Source organism: Leuciscus leuciscus (assembly GCF_965113295.1).
Source record: "Leuciscus leuciscus genome assembly, chromosome: 16".
NCBI classification, from domain to species: Eukaryota; Metazoa; Chordata; class Actinopteri; order Cypriniformes; family Leuciscidae; genus Leuciscus; species Leuciscus leuciscus.
This window is the reverse complement of record NC_138740.1, coordinates 26,554,741-26,574,408: the sequence shown is the minus strand read 5'-3', so window position 1 is coordinate 26,574,408 and position 19,668 is coordinate 26,554,741. Positions and strand designations below refer to the sequence as shown.

General features: G+C 33.8%; 4 protein-coding genes across 4 annotated transcripts; 2 read left to right on the top strand and 2 right to left on the bottom strand.

Annotated features, from left to right (window-relative positions):
• Positions 1–77: 77 nt before the first annotated feature.
• Positions 78–3,495, bottom strand: fam216a (family with sequence similarity 216 member A). Its single transcript, XM_082141176.1, is given in 7 exon segments — positions 78–453; positions 457–459; positions 463–647; positions 759–885; positions 2,409–2,530; positions 3,176–3,204; positions 3,305–3,495. Coding segments are annotated over 7 exon segments (903 nt in total). The 5' UTR covers positions 3,385–3,495; the 3' UTR covers positions 78–96.
• A 1-nt stretch (position 3,496) lies between these two features.
• gpn3 (GPN-loop GTPase 3) lies at positions 3,497–7,584 on the top strand. The gene is made up of 8 exons (XM_082141172.1): positions 3,497–3,685; positions 3,922–4,030; positions 5,409–5,576; positions 5,661–5,785; positions 5,954–6,069; positions 6,164–6,260; positions 7,032–7,160; positions 7,301–7,584. The coding sequence occupies exons 1-8, from the start codon at positions 3,638–3,640 to the stop codon at positions 7,364–7,366; spliced, it is 858 nt and encodes a 285-aa protein (XP_081997298.1). The 5' UTR covers positions 3,497–3,637; the 3' UTR covers positions 7,367–7,584.
• Positions 7,585–7,919: 335 nt separating this feature from the next.
• arpc3 (actin related protein 2/3 complex, subunit 3) lies at positions 7,920–10,990 on the top strand. The gene is made up of 7 exons (XM_082141174.1): positions 7,920–8,067; positions 8,525–8,624; positions 8,752–8,828; positions 9,610–9,678; positions 10,082–10,208; positions 10,341–10,435; positions 10,752–10,990. Exons 1-7 carry the CDS (start codon positions 8,062–8,064, stop codon positions 10,812–10,814), a joined length of 537 nt encoding a protein of 178 aa, XP_081997300.1. The 5' UTR covers positions 7,920–8,061; the 3' UTR covers positions 10,815–10,990.
• Positions 10,991–12,187: 1,197 nt separating this feature from the next.
• Positions 12,188–16,373, bottom strand: ube2g1b (ubiquitin-conjugating enzyme E2G 1b). Its single transcript, XM_082141175.1, has 5 exons — positions 16,140–16,373; positions 15,359–15,461; positions 15,135–15,232; positions 14,884–15,062; positions 12,188–13,287 (listed from the first exon to the last, which is right to left on the bottom strand). Exons 1-5 carry the CDS (start codon positions 16,180–16,182, stop codon positions 13,201–13,203), a joined length of 510 nt encoding a protein of 169 aa, XP_081997301.1. The 5' UTR covers positions 16,183–16,373; the 3' UTR covers positions 12,188–13,200.
• Positions 16,374–19,668: the final 3,295 nt, after the last annotated feature.

Sequence of the window (19,668 nt, the reverse complement as noted above, 5' to 3'; positions counted from 1 at the left end):
ATGTCTTGGACATCTGGATTGTTTATGTCTAGGATATGTTTTAAGAATGATTTTGTTAGATATTTTTCATAAATGACAAAAACCTAGATTGATGCGTTAGGTAAGAAATATAAAGTCCTCTTCATCTTCTGATTCATTAAAAGACAGGCCACTCATGTGTCCAGCAAGATAAGAATCTGTTTCAGTCGCCTCCCATTCGAAGTCAGCTTCCCATGGCCGTGATCCTGGAAATGTTAGGTCCATTAACTCCATTTTGAATAATGTTAAAAACTGGAACCTAAAGTGTTCAAAGGATCCAAACCTACCCCGTGAAGAAGCATGCGTTGCAATGGTAGCCCTCCTTTTTCTTGGCTGTCCCATATTCGATTTTGCAAATCCAGAAGACACTCTGTGTATAGTAGTTACATTTTTAAGTTTACAGCTAAGCCTCTCAAAATGTTTTGCAGCTGGCATCTATACTTACCTTTGATGATTGACAATTTTAGGTAAAGTTGTTTTCTTGACTTTCTCTGAAGTCGAAGATCTCTTTCCACTTTTTTCTTTCTTGTTCATAGATGTACTCTGAGAGTTTGCCAAGTGTTCTACTTCTGGGGTGTATGTTGACATCTGCAGTTTCACATTTACATTCACATGATGCGCATCCGGCACTAAATATGGAGTATAAGAAGTTGTAATATGTCAAATGTTTAATTGTATTAAAAGTTCTTGCTAATACAGGCATAAGTCCCATGCTCATATTATATGATGTGATGGTTCACCTGTCCGGATACACCGGTGTAATACGTTCATATAATGTTGACATATTAGCTTCCGCATGTGCTCTTTGCTGTAGGCCTCTGCGATACTGTACAGAAAACGCTTCTGTCCTGGTGTCAAGCCTGGATGCTGAAAACCAGTGTTTATTTAAATGTGAATTTCGAGTTACATGGCATAAGGTTCTTATGGCTGCTGAATCAGATATTGTCATCCAAATCATTGCAAATCTGACCTTAAAGGGATAGTTCACTTTGAAATTAAATTTTGGTATGTTTTAGCTTACCTCAAGGGCATCCAAGATGTAGGTGTCTTTTTTTCCGCAGTAGTTTCAATTTTGATATTTTTAGGTCAAACCGTTCTTGTCTGTCAGTCATATAATGCAGGTCTATGGTCACCACCTCAAAGAGCATGCACAGAGTCCAAATTAAACAATTCCCCATCGTAAGTACACATTGATGGCCTAAGACACGAAACGAGCGGTTTGTGTGAGAAAACGAACAGTATTTATCTCGTTTTTACCTCTTGTACACAGCCACGTCCAAGTGATCTGAGAGCGCGGGCGGGTATAGATATATACAATAGAAGTCGCCTTGGCTACGGCAGTTCATTGGAACGAAACCGTAGCCAAGGCGACTTCTATTGTATATATCTATACCCGCCCGCGCTCTCAGATCACTTGGACGTGGCTGTGTACAAGAGGTAAAAACGAGATAAATACTGTTCGTTTTCTCACACAAACCGCTCGTTTCGTGTCTTAGGCCATCAATGTGTACTTACGATGGGGAACTGTTTAATTTGGACTTCTCTGTGCATGCTCTTTGAGGTGGTGACCATAGACCTGCATTATATGACTGACAGACAAGAACGGTTTGACCTAAAAATATAAAAATTGAAACTACTGCGGAAAAAAAGACACCTACATCTTGGATGCCCTTGAGGTAAGCTAAAACATACCAAAATTTAATTTCAAAGTGAACTATCCCTTTAAGGAAGTTTTTTTAATTAAATTTTCTGCAGATATATTAAAGGTACTCCAACATTTACAAAATGAGACTAGTTGTCTGAGTAAAGAGATGTAAAAGTAACAGAAAAGTTCAAATAAGGACATGTTTTTTATTTTTTATCATTTTGCCTGTGTTAATGCCAACTGCATGAATTTTGTCAGAAGTTTGTATTTTTATTGGAATTTTATTTCATCTTCATTTCCTTTAATAAATCTATTTTACACTAGGTACACAAAATAGTTACACTCAGGACCTTAAGGACAAAAATGTCCCCATTGAAACCCATTAAAACTGCAATTATTATTCGGGGCCATTTGAATATAAAATTATGCAGTCTTTGTTCAAAGGCTTTCATTCTGCTGGCAATCTAAAGCTTATATGTATGGCTTTGATTTTCTAACAGTTTTTGAGTTTTCTAAAATATATATTTTATAGGCTATAAAAATTGTTCATACATAATTTTCATAAACTTAAACCTCTATAACTCTTTGTTTCACTTCTTTTTTTTTTTCTTTTTTTTACTTTAACAGTAATCTGCCATGGGTCTTTAAATATTTATGACAGGTTTTGTACATTTTTGTCCTCTACGGACCTCAGAGTAACTTTTTTTTTTAATTGACGCACAAGATACACATTTTCATGAAATACCTGTAAAAATGGAGCAGCAGTCATGGTCTTAGGGATATGAATAGTTTTAATGTCCCGATCTTGTTCTGGCTCTTGTGCAGATGCAGGTTGTATTTTATGTCCAAATACTGAGTTTGTTTTTCCTGGATAAGGAAATAATTTAAGTAGCCTACTTTAAATAAATATTTAGTTACAATTCACAAAGTTATTAAAGTAAAAACTCCAAGATCATGGTTACACATATGACAGTTGTTTGCCTTTAGGACTTTTTTTTTTTTTTTTTTTTTTTTTTACTCAATTGGGTCAGAGACTCTGGTTACTCTTGGTTACTCTGTCCAAATTATACAGGTGTAATGTTTCTGTAATTTACACAGATTAAGTTTGCTACTCTGTAGCCGTATGGAAAAAAACTGCCAGGCTGCTGGGGAGATAAAATGGTTGTATTTTGAATTCAAATTTACTATTAATGCTATTGCAGATGTATACTGCATTTACAGATGTATGAAGCAAAAGAGGTGCTATACAAATGAAGTGATGTGATTCAGGAACTATTTTAGGATAGTACAACATGCAAAATAATGCTCTAAAGTTATGTAAATTATACAAAATTAAAGCAACACGTTCTTATATAGGACAATCAAATATTTGTAAACAGAAAATTATCTGACATTATTATGATTTTAACTAGGACACATTACTTTTGAGATGACTAGGAAAAGTGTCCCAATTAACATGAATGACCCAAAGCCATTAATTGCTCCAGAAAATTATTTATGGAACAAACTTACCAGTTTGCACATGGTTGAGACCAGATAGCCTGTCAAAACAGTATATGGGAAACACATAATTTGTATGTGACAACAACACAATAACTTTAAGTAATTTGCATAGCTATATTATCATATTCTCTGGCTTACCTTAAAGGCAAAAACGACTTTTTTTGATGCAGACGGCTTTTATCGGTGTTGTTTTCAAGGAATTTCACGTGCTTTTTCATGCCGGAGAGTTACCTGAACTGTGAGATCTGTGACTTATACAAGTGATATAAGGCGACCTGAAATCCCATCCGACAATGCGCGTGTGTGCGTTTCCAGTGTTTTGACTCTAGCGGGCTTCCGTACTATGTGACGAAAAAACAGCATGGCAACTGTAAGTGGAACACATCGCGGTAGCGGAGACAAATAACGTTTTTCTGTGCGTTAAGAGAAAACGACATAACATCTCGTGCTTTTGGAGCTGGAGAATTGACAATGCCTCGATATGCGCAACTAGTGATGGGTCCTGCCGGAAGTGGAAAGGTAATTAAGCACCAGTATGACTAGTTGGGCTAACATACTATATTATTCCAAATAATTATGATTTTGTTGTTTTATTGTGCGTATATCTGTGCTGAAGTAAAATCCTAAACACTAGACTGGTCTGCATTGCGCGTGATTTATAAGTACAATGCATGAACCAGTGTAGGCCTATATTGTTGCTTTCAATATGGTAGTGATATTAATAATAAATCAGAGTTATTTTTCCCTTTTTTTAGAGTACTTACTGTGCCACAATGATAGATCATTGCCAGGCCCTCAACCGATCTGTACAGGTGGTGAATCTGGATCCAGCTGCAGAACATTTTGAGTATCCTGTCATGGCAGGTGAGGAACCGGTACATAGATCCACGTCACTTACTAGCAGATCTTTTTTGTTTTTATTTTGAACATATGTTCATATCAGAAAGGTTTTACGGTTCATGAGAAACAAATTCTGTCAAATGTTTTCAAGCTTTTCACTGGTAGACAGTAATGTACAGTGCAGACAGTAGTATCATTACATTATTTACTTTTAATTAAACAACTTCAAAATGTTAAAACCTTTAATAATAATGCCTTTAAAACAAACAGGCATTATCATTGTTCAACACACCCACAATAAATCCAAGCAGCACACACTGAAAGAGAAAAAAGTAAATAAATATATTTTAATAATTAAATAATAAGGAAGCTATTACTCACAAATAATAAATACCACAATAAAAGTAAGTTATATTATATGACATTACATGGAGGCGTTCACAGTAAGATCGATTAACATTAATTTCTTAAACAGATAGGATTAATTTTTATTTCATTGATTATTTTAATTTACTGCATTATACTTATTTAAAGTTAAATGAGTTAACTCCTTTTTGCTAAAATAAATTGAATAGTCCCAAACAGTCTTAAAATAGATATTTGAGTGATGTAATATTCATTGCATATTGTAAACATTCAAAAGAAAATATCTAGGTAAAGAACAATTTTACCTACAATCATCAATCGAACATGAAATACAATATGTATTTCAGAATTAGTGGTGCAAATGACAACAACAAAAAATGCAAATACTGTAAAAAAAAAAAAAAAGAGTCATTTTTATACAGTGATTTGATTAACACGTTATTAAAATTGTAAAAATACGTACAATTTGTGGAAACGCTTTACGATAAGGTTTCATTAGTTAACTACTTTAGTTAACAAGAACTAAGAATGAACAATACTTCTACAGCATTTATTAATCTTAGTTCATGTGAATTCCAGCATTTACTAATACATTATTAAAATCAAATTTTGTTAACATCAATCAGTATTTGTTAACGTTAGGTAATTCACTGTGAGCTAACACAAACAAACAATGAACGACTGTATCTTAATTAACTAATATTAACAAAGATAAATAAATGCTTTAACAAATGCATTGCTCATTATTAGTTCATGTTAGTTAATGTATTAACTAATGTTACCCAATTTGTATTTTATAACTAGTGTTGCAACTGCCCTTGTTTTAGCATTTATCATTTGCCATTTATGTTAACTTCAATACACCATCCTAGAGAAAAAAAACTGCATATAGGTCTACATTCAAAAGCTTGTTTTTTTTGCGTTTTCTAGGCAGAGAAAGAACTCTATGCAGCTTGTGCTCAATAGTGTCGTTTCTATAAGTAGTTTGTGTTTAAAGACAGCTAGTGTGTTCTTATACAATTGCACTTGTATGCAGATATTCGAGAACTGATCCAAGTTGATGACGTCATGGAGGATGACTCCCTGAGATTCGGCCCCAATGGAGGACTGATCTTCTGTATGGAGTATTTCGCCAACAACTTTGACTGGCTGGAAGAGAGTCTTGGTCATGTGGAGGATGACTATATACTGTTTGATTGCCCTGGTAAGAGGTGATGTGGTCGATGGTATGGTGCTGTTTGAGGACTGGCGTGGAACAGTAAAGAGCATTGTGTCCTCTTGACTGCAGGTCAGATCGAGCTGTACACGCATCTGCCTGTTATGAAGCATCTTGTGGAGCAGCTACAGCAGTGGGAGTTCCGCGTGTGTGGCGTCTTCCTGGTTGACTCTCAGTTCATGGTCGAGACCTTCAAGGTAATACTTGTCACACGGCAATGACAAATAATGTAAAAAACAGTGTTACAGTTCTATGAAGTGGAAGTGAAGTCTGTTTCGGCAACTGTGGGCTGGATTTGTTTTAGTAATTTTGATTAAGAAATGATTGAAATTATGATTTTATTTTTGTTGTTATTCATTTTCTAGTTTATCTCTGGAGTTATGGCCGCCTTGAGTGCTATGGTGTTGCTAGAAATTCCACAAGTCAACATAATGACTAAAATGGATCTACTCAATCCAAAGGCTAAGAAGGAAATAGAGAAGTATGTTTCGAGAGATCTTGAAATGAGATTACTTTTTAAACCTACATTTAAGCGTCATAACAGTGTGTTTTTTGTTGTTCTGTTTTATTTGCAGGTATCTAGACCCGGATATGTACTCCGTGATGGAGGACAACTCTGTTGCTTTGAGAAGCAAGAAATTCAGAAAATTAACCAAGGCCATTTGTGGTTTGGTAAGTTACAGTTACAATGATTCTTCCTCGAGTCGAGGAATTGATAAATACTGGTATATGTGCAATTCAAGTGCATCATCTTGGGCTGAACAATTTTGAGGAAAAATTCTGCATTAAAAATGCAAATGATGAGGATAATAATAATAATAATAATTAATTAATTACATTTTATTAACCTAAATAATATATATATTTCTATTGTAACAATATTACTTCATTGTACACTTTGAGTATTTAATAATAATAATAATAATAATTTTATTTTCAGTACAACTGTAAAAACACAATTCTAATATTTGTTTTAATTATTTCTTTTTCCTTTTTAGTATGACTAAAAAGATCATTATTATCATTAAAAAAGAAATCTATTTAATAATACTACTTCACTGTACACAAATTGAGTATTTATTCATAATATTACAATAATTACAACTGTAATATTTATGTCTTAATTTCTTTATATTTCTTTCTTTATTTTTTCATTTTCTGCAGAGAACCCAAACTAAACAAAAAATACTTTGTTGGCTACAGATTTATAAACGATTCTTATTACAAACAAATCTGTTGAAGCTCTTTACTGAAGTCTCACACTCTATATTTATTTAATTAAATCACAGCATTTGCAGTTTGATAATCGCATGGCCCTATCACTATTTAGATTTTATTTAGATTAATTGTTCAGCCTTAGCATCGTCACACTGATATTATCTGGTGGTAAAACTTTTACAAACATTCTTTAGTAAATTGTCAAAATTGCACTGTTTTCTTTAGATTGATGATTACAGTATGGTTCGATTCCTGCCCTTTGATCGCACTGATGAGGAGGGCATCAACATTGTCCTGCAGAACATTGATTTCTCCATACAGTATGGTGAAGACCTGGAGTTTAAAGAGCCCAAGGTTTGCGCATAAGGCTACTTTCAACTACTGTACACATTTATAAAAACCTGTTTATTTAAAAAAAATTGTTTTAGATCAAATTACAACCAAATTATAAATGTAAACATTAAACTGATCAATTTTGCTTCTCTTTTCTCTAGGAATTTAATGAGGAACCCAGTAACACGAATTTTGATGAGTTCTTTCAAGGCACAGCAGATTCTTGAAGAAATCCCACATGAAGCCATACTACATTTACATGTGTTCCACTAAATAAGAGTTTAATTTATTTAAACAATATTCTGTCATGTTCATAATATCATTGGTTGGAGGGTGCAACCTAAACCTGTGCTGTGTCTCAATATTCTTAGCAGAGTTTTATAAAATGTAATCAGTTTTTTAGAATTGTCTATTTATTTTTGCAATAAAAATATGGAAATGTCAATGTGGTTTTAATATAAAAAAAATTATTCAGTCGTTACATAGGTCTCAAAACGTTACAACCTTAGGGAAACGTTAATGGAGACATGCCCAATGCAGAAGAGTGGTTTATCATTATGTGTTGTTCAATAGTGGGATGTTAACCTTTTATATTTGGCCATCCAGTCTTGATTACATCCTTGTTAAAACCTAATGCACTTATGTTGTCTAGATAAGCAGCTCGCTTGGTTTTGACAGCCGAGACGTCAAAATGGGTTGGACATCTTTTAATGGCACACATATTTAAGATTTTCAAAGAAATTTTGTGGTGGAAAAAAGTGAAGGAGCGATGCCGATGTTCTTCGGCGCCCCCTAGTGGTCATGACGGGATACTGTACTGGAAACTTCCTGTATCTGTAAAGGGTGGGACAGCGGAAGCGGCGGGTTTGCAGCTCTGACATTTTCATTTTTGCCTGCTAGGTTTGGGACATATCGTACCAAAATGCCGGTAAGAAATTATTAAACGTTATGATTTAAACGATGTGCGCAATTGTTTGCTTTGTGAGCAGCCGCTGTGCCACGTTTTAGAGCTGGAGCGAACAAGAAAGATATTTTAGCATTATTAGCCACAGCGCTAACCTATACATCATCTTACTCAGGCCATTTTTCTACAAATGTAACAGTTTTACAAAGAAATGATGTTTTGGTCTTTATGCTTTAGTGCCCACTATACATGTGGAAGTATCAGAAATATGTTGCGGAAACAGATTTGTTGCATTTGTTCATGATGCAAACAACTGGATTTCCTCATTTGCATTCAGTGCAGTGAAAACTGACTGATTCTCTTCAAATATCGGTTATTTAAAATAAAATGAATACAAAAAAAATATATAAAATAATTGCTATATTACAGAAATAATTTTGTTTGACTTTGACTCAAGCTTGCATTTTCTCCCTTTCTTCAGGCTTACCACTCAAGCCTGATGGACACAGACACCAAACTGGTGGGGAATATGGCGTTATTGCCCCTTAAAACACAGTTTAAGGGTCCTGCTTCTAAAGAAAGTAAGAAAGTTTGCTTGATTCTAGGCAGTACTGTCAGATCTAAGATGTGTGAGATTCTTCCTTAAATGGCCATCATTAGTAAAGCGCATTTGACAAATCAGCTGTTCGTTCCTCTTTCCATATTCAGCCAAAGACACAGATATTATCGACGAGGCCATCTACTACTTCAAAGCCAATGTTTTCTTCAAGAACTATGAAATTAAGGTAAGGAGTGAATGTTTGTACATGAGCCTAGAAAAATGTACTTGGCATGCCTTAACACGAATTCATAGTTCTGTCTTGAGAGAAGAATAAAGGTCCTCCTTGTATACACATATTTTTTTAGTCTTTACCTCAAACACTCATGTTTAATATCAGATTTTAATTAGTTTTATTTTATTTCAGACTCTTATATATTATGCACTTTAAAATCGGCATGAAATGGAAGTTGCAATAGTCTTTACTTCCCTGTTGTGACGTATATCTGAGTGAAACTGCTTCTCGACCAAGAATTTAGGGCGGGATTTGATTTTGTCCATCGGGAATCGATTGTATGGTTGTGGTTTGCTATTGGTGATGTCATGTGAGTGACAGGTTGTCCCGCCCTCGCGCCGGTAAATATGTCATCAGAGAAATGAGGTTACTGCAAACAGGAGGGGAAGTTATTTTGAGTAAAGATTACGAGTGCATGTATTTTTTTTAAAAAAAGGAAGAAAGAATGGTCTGCACAGATAAATAATTTAAAACAAACACTGAATTGAATTTGTTTTATAATTCATGAACTTTGCAACATTGACACTGTGATTGAACTGAATAATGACACTATTGTCTTCTGTAGAGCTGTTTTATATCTGAAATTGAATGTTTCATAATTGATGTACTGCAACATTAACTGTTATTTTCCAGTTTATTACTGTGAAGCTGCTTTGACAATATCTGTAGTGCATAAACCGGCTTATATACAGTATATAAATACATAAAATATTTATTTCTTTAATTTTGATAGAATGAGGCTGATCGGACTTTGATCTACATCACTCTTTACATCTCTGAGTGCCTCAAGAAGCTCCAAAAGGTAACTATTGTAAATATATATATATATATGAAGACTTCAGATGCAAAAGCCTCTAAGTGCCATCTGAAATTTTCTTCTAGAATGATCATTTTTATCAAGCTTGTATGTTTATGTTCAGTTATTTCACTTTAATGGCAATGAAAATGACCTATTAATTGTCATTAAAGTGAAATCACTGAACTTAAACATACGAGCTTGAAAAAAAAATTCATTTTAGTAGAAAATTTCAGATGGCACTTAGAGGCTTTTGCATCTGAAGTATATATATATATATATATATATACCTACTATTTCATAGTATAATCCAAATGTTCTGTGATTAATCGTTTGTCAGGTGTTGTTGCTTTTCCTCATAGCTAATGCTTCATAAGTATTTAACTACAATCTTATAAATGATTTCTAGTGCAGTTCAAGGGGCCAAGGAGAGAAGGAGATGTACACGCTGGGGATTACCAATTTTCCCATCCCTGGAGAACCTGGCTTCCCTCTGAATGCAATGTATGCTAAACCTTCCAACAAACAGGAGGAAGGTATGGCACAACAAAGTCGAAACGTTACTGAGTCTGATTAATTTGCACATCCACTAAGACCTTCTCTATGATAAGTTTATTATAAGAGTTATCGCCGAATTGATCTAGATACCATCTTTTCCCCCTGGACAGAAACGATGAGGGCTTACCTGCAGCAAATCCGACAGGAGACGGGACTGAGATTGTGTGACCGTGTGTTCGACCCTCAGACAGACAAACCAAGCAAGGTGAGACTATATTTAATATTATCAGTCAAACCAAGTAATAAACAAAAAAACATTCTTTTTTTCTTTGCATGATGACAATTATTTGAATTATAATTAAGCACATTTTTCTTGTTACTTAAATGCAAAATAAAGAAAAATGTATATTATATAAAGTATTTTATTTATTTAATTATATATATATATATATATATATATATATATATATCTTTCTTTATCTATTAATTTATCCATTTTCTTGGATGTTTGAAATTCATGTTATTTGACTTATTTCTAATGAAGTGATGATGATAATCATTCACATGTCTTTGGTCTTCAGTGGTGGGTGTGCTTTGTGAAGAAACAGTTCATGAACAAAAGTCTGTCTGCACCTGGCCAGTAACAAACCACTCAGGATCTCTCTGGGTACTTCTGCGTGGGATGTGGATGGATTTTTTTTTTTTCTTTAATGTGTATGCGAGCGTGTTTACTCTGATTCTGTTGGAGATTTTTTTACTTGTGATTTCTGCCTGTCATGTAAAGCAGGAGTCGATCAAATAAAAATATATTAAAGAGAAACAGCATCTCTCGTCATTGAATGAGGACGTACTACTAATACACTTGGTGCCTGACTGCCAGTGTTATTTTTTTTGTAATATTTACATTAGTATTAGTGCTATAATATTATATATTATATTAGTGCTGTCAATCCGATTAATCGCATCCAACAAAAGTTTATATATATATATATATACACACACACACACATATAGTTCCAAACATTTCCACATAGCCATTGCACGCCTACAGTAGCAACACAGCAATGTTTTGTTCCTGAATGAATCGGTCTAATGAATGACTTAACTTATTATAGTATTTAATATTTTAAATGGCCTTATATTTGAGTTCTCATTTGTTTTTAGCACTTTTGTTATGTGCCTTTGTCATTTTTATATATTTCTATAGTTTTAACTTTTAAATTTCAGTTGTAATCATTATAGTACTTAAAATGATTTGTTAGTTGCCAAAGCAACATTTCTAATTTCTGTTCAAGTTTTCATCTAATATTTATATTTTATTTCAATTAACAAAAACTATTTTTATTTTAGTTGTATTTATATATTATAGTATTTATTCATATTTTGAAATAGCTTTTTTTTTCAGTTTTCATTTAATAATTTTTCTTAGTTTATTTTAATATTTCTGTTAAGTTTTACATTTAATTTTAATACTTCAACTTAAATTTATTCCAGTTGTCAAGATAAATTTCTATGCTAAAGTTTTTCCATCTAATATTTAGATTTTATTTTATATTTATTAATGAAAAATACTTTTAATAGTTTTAGTTAACAAAAACAACACTGCTTGGTGAGTAGTGAGTTTATAATAATGGTTTTATTTATCTGAACTTAAAGAACAAAAATGATTGCTCCAGAAAGAAATGACATTCATATAGTGGTCAAAAATCAATATTCCACCAAGGACAATACAAACTGGAGTAAATCTGTGGCGTTTCACACCACTGATTCAAATCAAAACGTGACAGAGACCAACTGAAAATGTAGCACTTATTGCTTAATATTGTTTTTGAATAATAAAATTACATTTGCATTAATACACAACACCAAACAAATCTCACTGTGATAAGATGTGTTGCCAAGAATCTTATGCACCCTTAGAAGTTATTGAGGTAACTGCTTTTTACAAGACTGACATAAGACATAAACAACAGGACAAAAGTAAGACTGAGAATAAAACTTAAGGACAAACAGAAGATAAGACAAATGCTACATTTTAATGAGCAATTACATGATGGGGCCTTCGGGAACAGAAGAGTGAACAGGATACAGTCATAAATGAGGTTACAAAACTACATGTGTGGGGGGGGACATCACAAACAAATGACTGATAGAGCTATGGTACAATACATCATATTTACATACACAAAAAATACAGCTTTTGAGCTCACCATTTATACAAAAAATATTATCTGTCTCATGCAAATCTGTAACTTTTTGGTTCGTCCAAAAGAGGATTCCAGCTCAAATACTGAATAGACGTTGAGACGGACTTGACATCACTGAATACAATTTTCCTTATTGATAGGAGAACAACTTAAGGCAGCAGAGAAAGAGATGGCCCTTTGAGAGACATCTTGCGGTATTGTTTTTTTTTAAGGGAACAGGGCTGTCCCGACACGTCAGTGAGGAGGGAAATCAGCATCGATTCGGACCATCAGCCTCTACTAGTACCATAAACGCACAGAACACGCCAGAATTGCATAAAAGACTGTTCAAAATTGATGGCTCAGTGGCAGATAAAAAAGCGAGTCAAAACACAAGTGTCATGCAGTACATTTCATCATAATTAAGATAATAAATAATTCAGACACACTAGAGGGTGGGGGAAAAAATAAAATAAATCAACATTAACAGAACGTGCTATAACTCACACATTCAGATAAAAAAAATAAACGAATTATCCAACGGTGGCTTTGCTCTGATATCCCTAACTGGTGCTACCCCAAATAACTGGTGAATAAAATAAAGGTAATCCCCTATTAAGGTTTGTAATTGCCATATCTAGGGGGGCTGGTTAGAATTCAATTTATGTGAATGAAGCATTGTGATGAAACACATCAGTTAAACCTATTAAATTGATATGAGCCTGTAATGGGTTTTTAAAATCAATGCAGAAATAAATCCTGAAACGTCTGTCTCTGACCTCAAGATTTGGAGATGGGAACTGATAATAATATATGTAATAACAAAAGTAACGTGATGGGGCGTCTAGTCGAATGCCATCTCTTGGCTTTTCCTCACGCAGCGGGCCACTTTCCTCTTGAACTCACCGTTGGGATCATCTCTCCATTCTTTCTGCAAGCCAAACACAAATGTGAAGGTTTTAATTATTGTTTCAGAAGAACAAAAACATGAATCGGAAAAAAAATTGAGGAGTTTTTTTTTTTACTCAGGACGAGAAATCTTAAATGGGAATTCTTCTTTTTCAAATCCATCCTTTTGTGCTATTAAATGGATAGTTCAAAATGAAAATTGTGTCATCACTTACCCTCAAGTTGTTTCAAACCTGTACGAGTTTCTTCTGCTGAACACAAAAGATGATATTTTAAAGAATATTGGAAATCAAACAGTTGTCGGTGGCCATTGACTTTCATAGTAGGAAAAAAAAAATACTAAGGAAGTCAATGGGTGGCGTCAACTGTCTGGTTACCACATTCTTTAAAATATCTTTTGTGTTCAACAGAAGAATCTGATACAGGTTTGAAACAACTTAAGGGTGAGTAAATGATGACGAAATATTCCTTTTTGAGTGAACTCTCTCATTAATGCGGTATCCATGAATACATTTGTGTCAAATTTTTGTTAATGTATTATTTATTTTCCGTTTTAGAAACCTACAAAAAAATCGAATAAAGAAAGTCATGTTAACACTTTACAATAAGGTTTCATTTGTTAACATTAATTAGGCTAACTACATTAGTTAACATGAACTAACCATGAACTTTTATTTTTCATTATTATTTTCATATATAATTCAAAATTGTCAATTCTTATTTTTTACAGAATTTCTGTTTCATGCAGGGGTGGACAGTAACAAAGTATTCCTACTTTGTTACTGTACTTAAGTTCATTTTTCAAGTATCTGTACTTAATCAGAGTATTTTGATTTTGGAAAACTTTTACTTCACTATATTCCAATACTATTTACTCGACTAGGTTCCATAAAAACATAGTTCCTCATTATTACGAACTGAAGAAATCGCCACCTCCTCTATGTCAGATTCATGAACGAGTTAATTCTTTCCAATGATCCAGCTGAATTGGTTCACAAATAACACTGAACAATTCATTTGTGAATCGGACTGATCCAATTGCAGCTGTTCTTGAGCCAACAAATCACTGATTCAATTATCCAGTAAAAAAAAGAGCCACGCTTGAAATGTGCGTGTAACTGATGGTGCGAAAAGGAAGTTACTAATTAATTTTACCCCTGGTTTCAAAGACAATACTTAAGGTCCTTGCACGCCGAGTCCGAAATTAGCATCCAAAATGTTCGCACATTAAAGAATAAATACGACCTCGTGTTTTGTCAATCACGTTTACACACTGCCTCCGAAACTTGTGCAAGGACCTTTAAGCCTAGTCCCAGACTAAAATTCATGTTTGAGCTGTTTTAACTGCTATTAGCAGCTATTTCTGCTATGTTTTTTAAAAATCCGTTTAAAAAAGCAAGTCATTTCACAATTCTATGCATAATAGGCTGAGCAAGTTAATACATTTTCATGAAATGTGAATAATTTTGATTAAAAACAAACCCTTTTTCCCTCTAGAATAATATGCTGTGATGAATTGCATAATAATACCAGTGATGTTTATAATATCAAGGAAGTAAAAGGAGTAAATTTTGATTTCATGGTGACTGTTATTATAAAACAAAATCAAAAAACTTACAGCTGCGTCCACATTGGCTGGCGAGTCACCATTAGGGTCAGCTAACATGGAGATCACACTAATCATGATGGTCTCTACGGTGTGGATGGGCAGCCAACGCTCTTCAGGTTTCTCATAGCCAAATTTGTCCTCTCCTGGCTCATGTAGGATTGAAATGCACACATCTCCGTTCTTCGCAACTGATTAGAGACGAAGAATAATATCAGTGTCAGCCGCTACAGGTGTTTTCACCAAAACTGACATGCACTCACCATTAGGATGCCAAATCTCCGTAATAAACTTCATCTTCGGTGGTCGAAGTGGGTAATCGTGAGGGAAATTGAGATGCGCCTTAAAAAATCCACCTTCGCTATAAATCAAAACCAGAAAAAGTGAGTATACGGTTTTGTTGGAAGAGATTTAAGCATTTCAGGAGACTAGATTAGTCAACTGGCCACTCGCACAACTAAACCAAAGCACAGGATTGGTTACTTACAATAATGTGTCTTGAGGGCCGATCACGACAACCTCCCACTGATAGATATCATCATCATCAATCAGACCAGCAGAAAAACCTTCCACTGGGTTTTTGTTGAGCTCTGTAAGATATCGGCCAATATTGGATATTAGATTACATTTTCAGTCATCTAATGCTGACTTAAAGATAACCTTTAAGAACACTAATAATCTTGCAAATATCATAATGTCTAGTTTTCATACTGTACCTTAGTAATGTTGTGATCACTTGAAGCATTAAAAATGATTGATTTTAATATGTAGGAATAAAGATGTAAAGATTGATCTAAATATCCCAATGTACTAATATATATATAATTGTACTTAATAAGCCCAAAACCTAAATGTGTTGGTATTGTTTCCTACTTGGCAGGCCAATAATTTGTATACTGCATACTAACACGTGTCAACTGATACTATGACATGCTATAACTTAATTTTTTACCATCCATTACCATTCTTTTAAAATATATAAAATTCCATGTTTATAACTAGATTATTTTCTTTAATACAGGCAGGGTATAAGCTTTGTGATCAACCTCACCAACTTATTCAGCTAGCATGCTAGCCAAACCTTCTGACCTTATTACTTCACAAGTAGAAATACGAAGCCCATAAGCTCTTCCACAAACACTGTCACAGTGGTTTCCGTTAAACACTGTGTAATTTTGTTAAAAAGTACAGATAGTGTGGAAAGGAAATAGTTAGACAGACATAATAAAGATGACTTGTACTATTCACGCTAACAGTTAGCCACCTACCTGCTAGCTGTTTTCGCAGAAGCAGGGCCGATTGCTCAGTCATTTTATTTCAACTAATGTTAACAAAATAAATAGTTTCTCCGACGAAAAAAGGACGAAGTAAAGTCGCCGAAATCAATGCTGGAAGTCAAAGTTGTTCGTCACGCACCTCTTGGACAGTGTGTGTATTTGAGATCTACTTCACATGCGCCGGGAACTGAACTGAGACATGTTATACTGGCACTGACCTCAAGGATGTGTGTCACTATGTATCTGCTTACTACAGCAGTATTAGGCTTCTCTTTGGGAGCGTTCTGAGTTATCATGGCAAAAAATGCTGCACGCACCCATGACGCCCACAATCGCTGCCTAAGTAGGTAGCTCACTAGGTTTTGAGACACAGCCAAAGCAATAGGGTCCTAACAGACACACTTTTGTTGATTATTCTGCTGGAAAAATGTGATATATTTTCTTATAAACAGACACTGATCTATCACGAATATCGAATGTTTTGATTTTAACAATACAAGCTAGAAACTGCTTTTTTTCTTATTTATTAATATTTTGTTGTGGCAGTCCATATGAGGTGAACATCCTCAGTGCATTATCCATTTTGAAAAAGTTATTTTAAAGTAGCTTTCTTTACGATTTTAAACATTATACAGAATAAAAATCTATGTTAATAAAATACATTGCACTCAAATAAAATGCTTCTCTAAATCATTTTAACAGTTTTTAATTTCTTACGTTTAAAATGTCTTTGATTTCCTTTTAAAATGTCGACAAGGCTAAAGTGAGCAGTGTTGTTATTGTTAACTAAAACTATTAAAACTATTTCTCTGTAATTACAATAAATTTAAAAAATAAAATAAATACAGTCTATGATAAATAGACTACTTATGAAAAACGTTAAAAAAAAGTATTATAATTATTATAATTATAAAGGTTGTGCAATGTTATTTCTATATTGTATTCTATCATATTATATTATTGTAATATATATATATATATTGTAAGAAAAAATGCTTAGAAAAAAGGAAAAGATACTTGTAATTTTCTGCAAGTAGGCCTACACAATCTGTTTACGAACATTTACAATCAATCACAACGCAATGCAATGCAGGTTTTTTTTTTAGTTTTTTTTTTTTACAGATTTTAGAGTGTAGAATTTATACATAATTTATTCAGATTTTATACAAGTCGACTATGTACATAATTTTAAACAAGTGGTGATTGTTGATTGCCGTTTATTGATGTGTAGTGCAATTACAAATAAAATACACTAGATGGCAGTGTCCGCTTACATGAAATTTCTCCTAAAACGTTCCTTTATGTAAGAAACACTTTGTAAAATACATTTTGTGGTTTAGTTTGGCTGGAATTTAGTTACTAATAAATAATAAAGTTATAATATTTGCTTATTTATTTGATCAAATTATTAATATGTCAGAACCAAGCTTTAACTTCAGATCAGCCTGAATCCAGTAAATCTGAGTGGATTCACAAAGCCTGCCCATCCTGTATCTTGAGAGCTTTACAATCCTCCTGACATGCCAGAATCTTACATTTGATTTTTTACAGAACCATAAAAGGCAAACATTTGGCTTCCAGCCCAGGGACTGATACCAAACATAGACTGAATATGGGAAAGAGTTGTTAGCAAATACAGTACATTCCACATCTGTTAAACTCAAACAAGGGGATGGTTTTCTGAATAAACAACCATGCTCAGGTGACAAAAGGCGACTTTGTGTATTCTTCCTGCCGCGTCTTCTCAGATGACACACACTTTGGGGAACGGTTTGCCTCAGATCTGTGTCGCACTTCACTAAAGAGTTGTCATGTGCCTTATCTTTTGTTACAGAGAAAAGACGGTACACTGAACACAGCGTAATCTTTACGGAAACATCTGACTCTTCTCATGAACTGTGGGATGCCTTATTACGGATTCAAACAATCCAACTTATCTTTCACACCCAACAACTGAAGCCACTTAGATAGAAAAAAATGCTAATAGTTATCATTTTAAGATACTTTTAGCTAATTGGAACCTGTTAAAGTCAGATATAAATCCATAAATTGCATCTACAGGTTGTGCCAAACAGCTTGATATTCATTGAGATGCTGACTGAGTTGTTCTTTCTCTCTCAAGCCTGCTGCAATTAATGTGTCAGTCAAGGGGTGTGTGATAAATGGGCTATTACTGGCTCAGATGACCTTTCAGTGAATGGAATTATGATACAAAACGGAACATATTTTGTTTTATCCTATAAAGCTTACTGTGGATGTTATTGTAGCAGTTAAAGCCTCATATGTTCACAGTTTAGATTCACAGGTTGCATTATAGCTGTTAGGGAATCAAAACCTGAGCATCCTGGTTTCCACAATCTTTTGATTTCCATTATTTTTCTGGTCGTTAATGATTTCTGCATAAACCATTTTTATTTCAGTTAACATTCCATGCAACTATAAAAATTCACGATTAAAAAAAAAAATCCTCACATTTTTAGGCTTGAAAATCACAATTTTAAAAGTCCCTAAAATTATTATATAATAATGCAGATAATATTTATATTTTAATCTAATATAATTAGTGCTGTCAAATCAATTATTCGCAATTAATCGCATCTAACATACAAGTTTTTGTTTATATAATGTGTGTTTGTGTGTGTGTGTGTGTGTGTGTGTGTGTGTGTGTGTGTGTGTGTGTGTGTGTGTGTGTGTGTGTGTGTATATATACATATATATATATATTTATGCATACATACAGTAGGGTGTACACACACACACACACACACACACACACACACACACATATATATGATATGAACAAACACTTTTATGTTAGACATGATTAATCTCGATTAATCGATTTGACAGCAGCAAATATAATATTATAATACATTTTAAATGCAGAATAATAAAGAATAAATCAGTACTGATTTGAGGTTAAAGTTTCATAATCGTGTCATTCAAGGAAAATGCACCTTCCATTGCAACTGTCAGAGACCTCGACAGATAGGCCATGAATCTGAGCTGTAAGATGCCTTTTTATTTTTTTGTATTTTGTATTTTTTTGGACATTTCTGTTTCCATGAGCCAAATCGACTTTTATGGAACCATAGGACATCAGTGTACAGTAATGTTTTTTGTGTATTTACCCATAAGTGATCAAAAGAACTTTCAGAGCTGGAAACAATTAGTGAATGTTTATTGCAACTTTGTATTCCAGATAGACATTTGACTATGAGATCGACTTATAAACAAGCAAACATGGAACACCCCATGTCATATCTCCATGGCAACCCAGCTTTGGCAAAACTAATTTAGTTATTATATAGGCTGTCTTTTTATCTGAGCCTGTAGGGTTGCAAAATGGCTGCAGACCCAGGGTCCAAGTTAATCTTAAGACGTTGCTTCATTCCTCCTTTTCATCAGTGAGACAGTGTGCAGTGAGTGGCCTTATCTTGTGTGTTCAAATATAAGCTTTTTCTCCAAATGACGACTGGGTAACGGTGAAGAACAGTACAAATCCCTATATGAAGAAAAT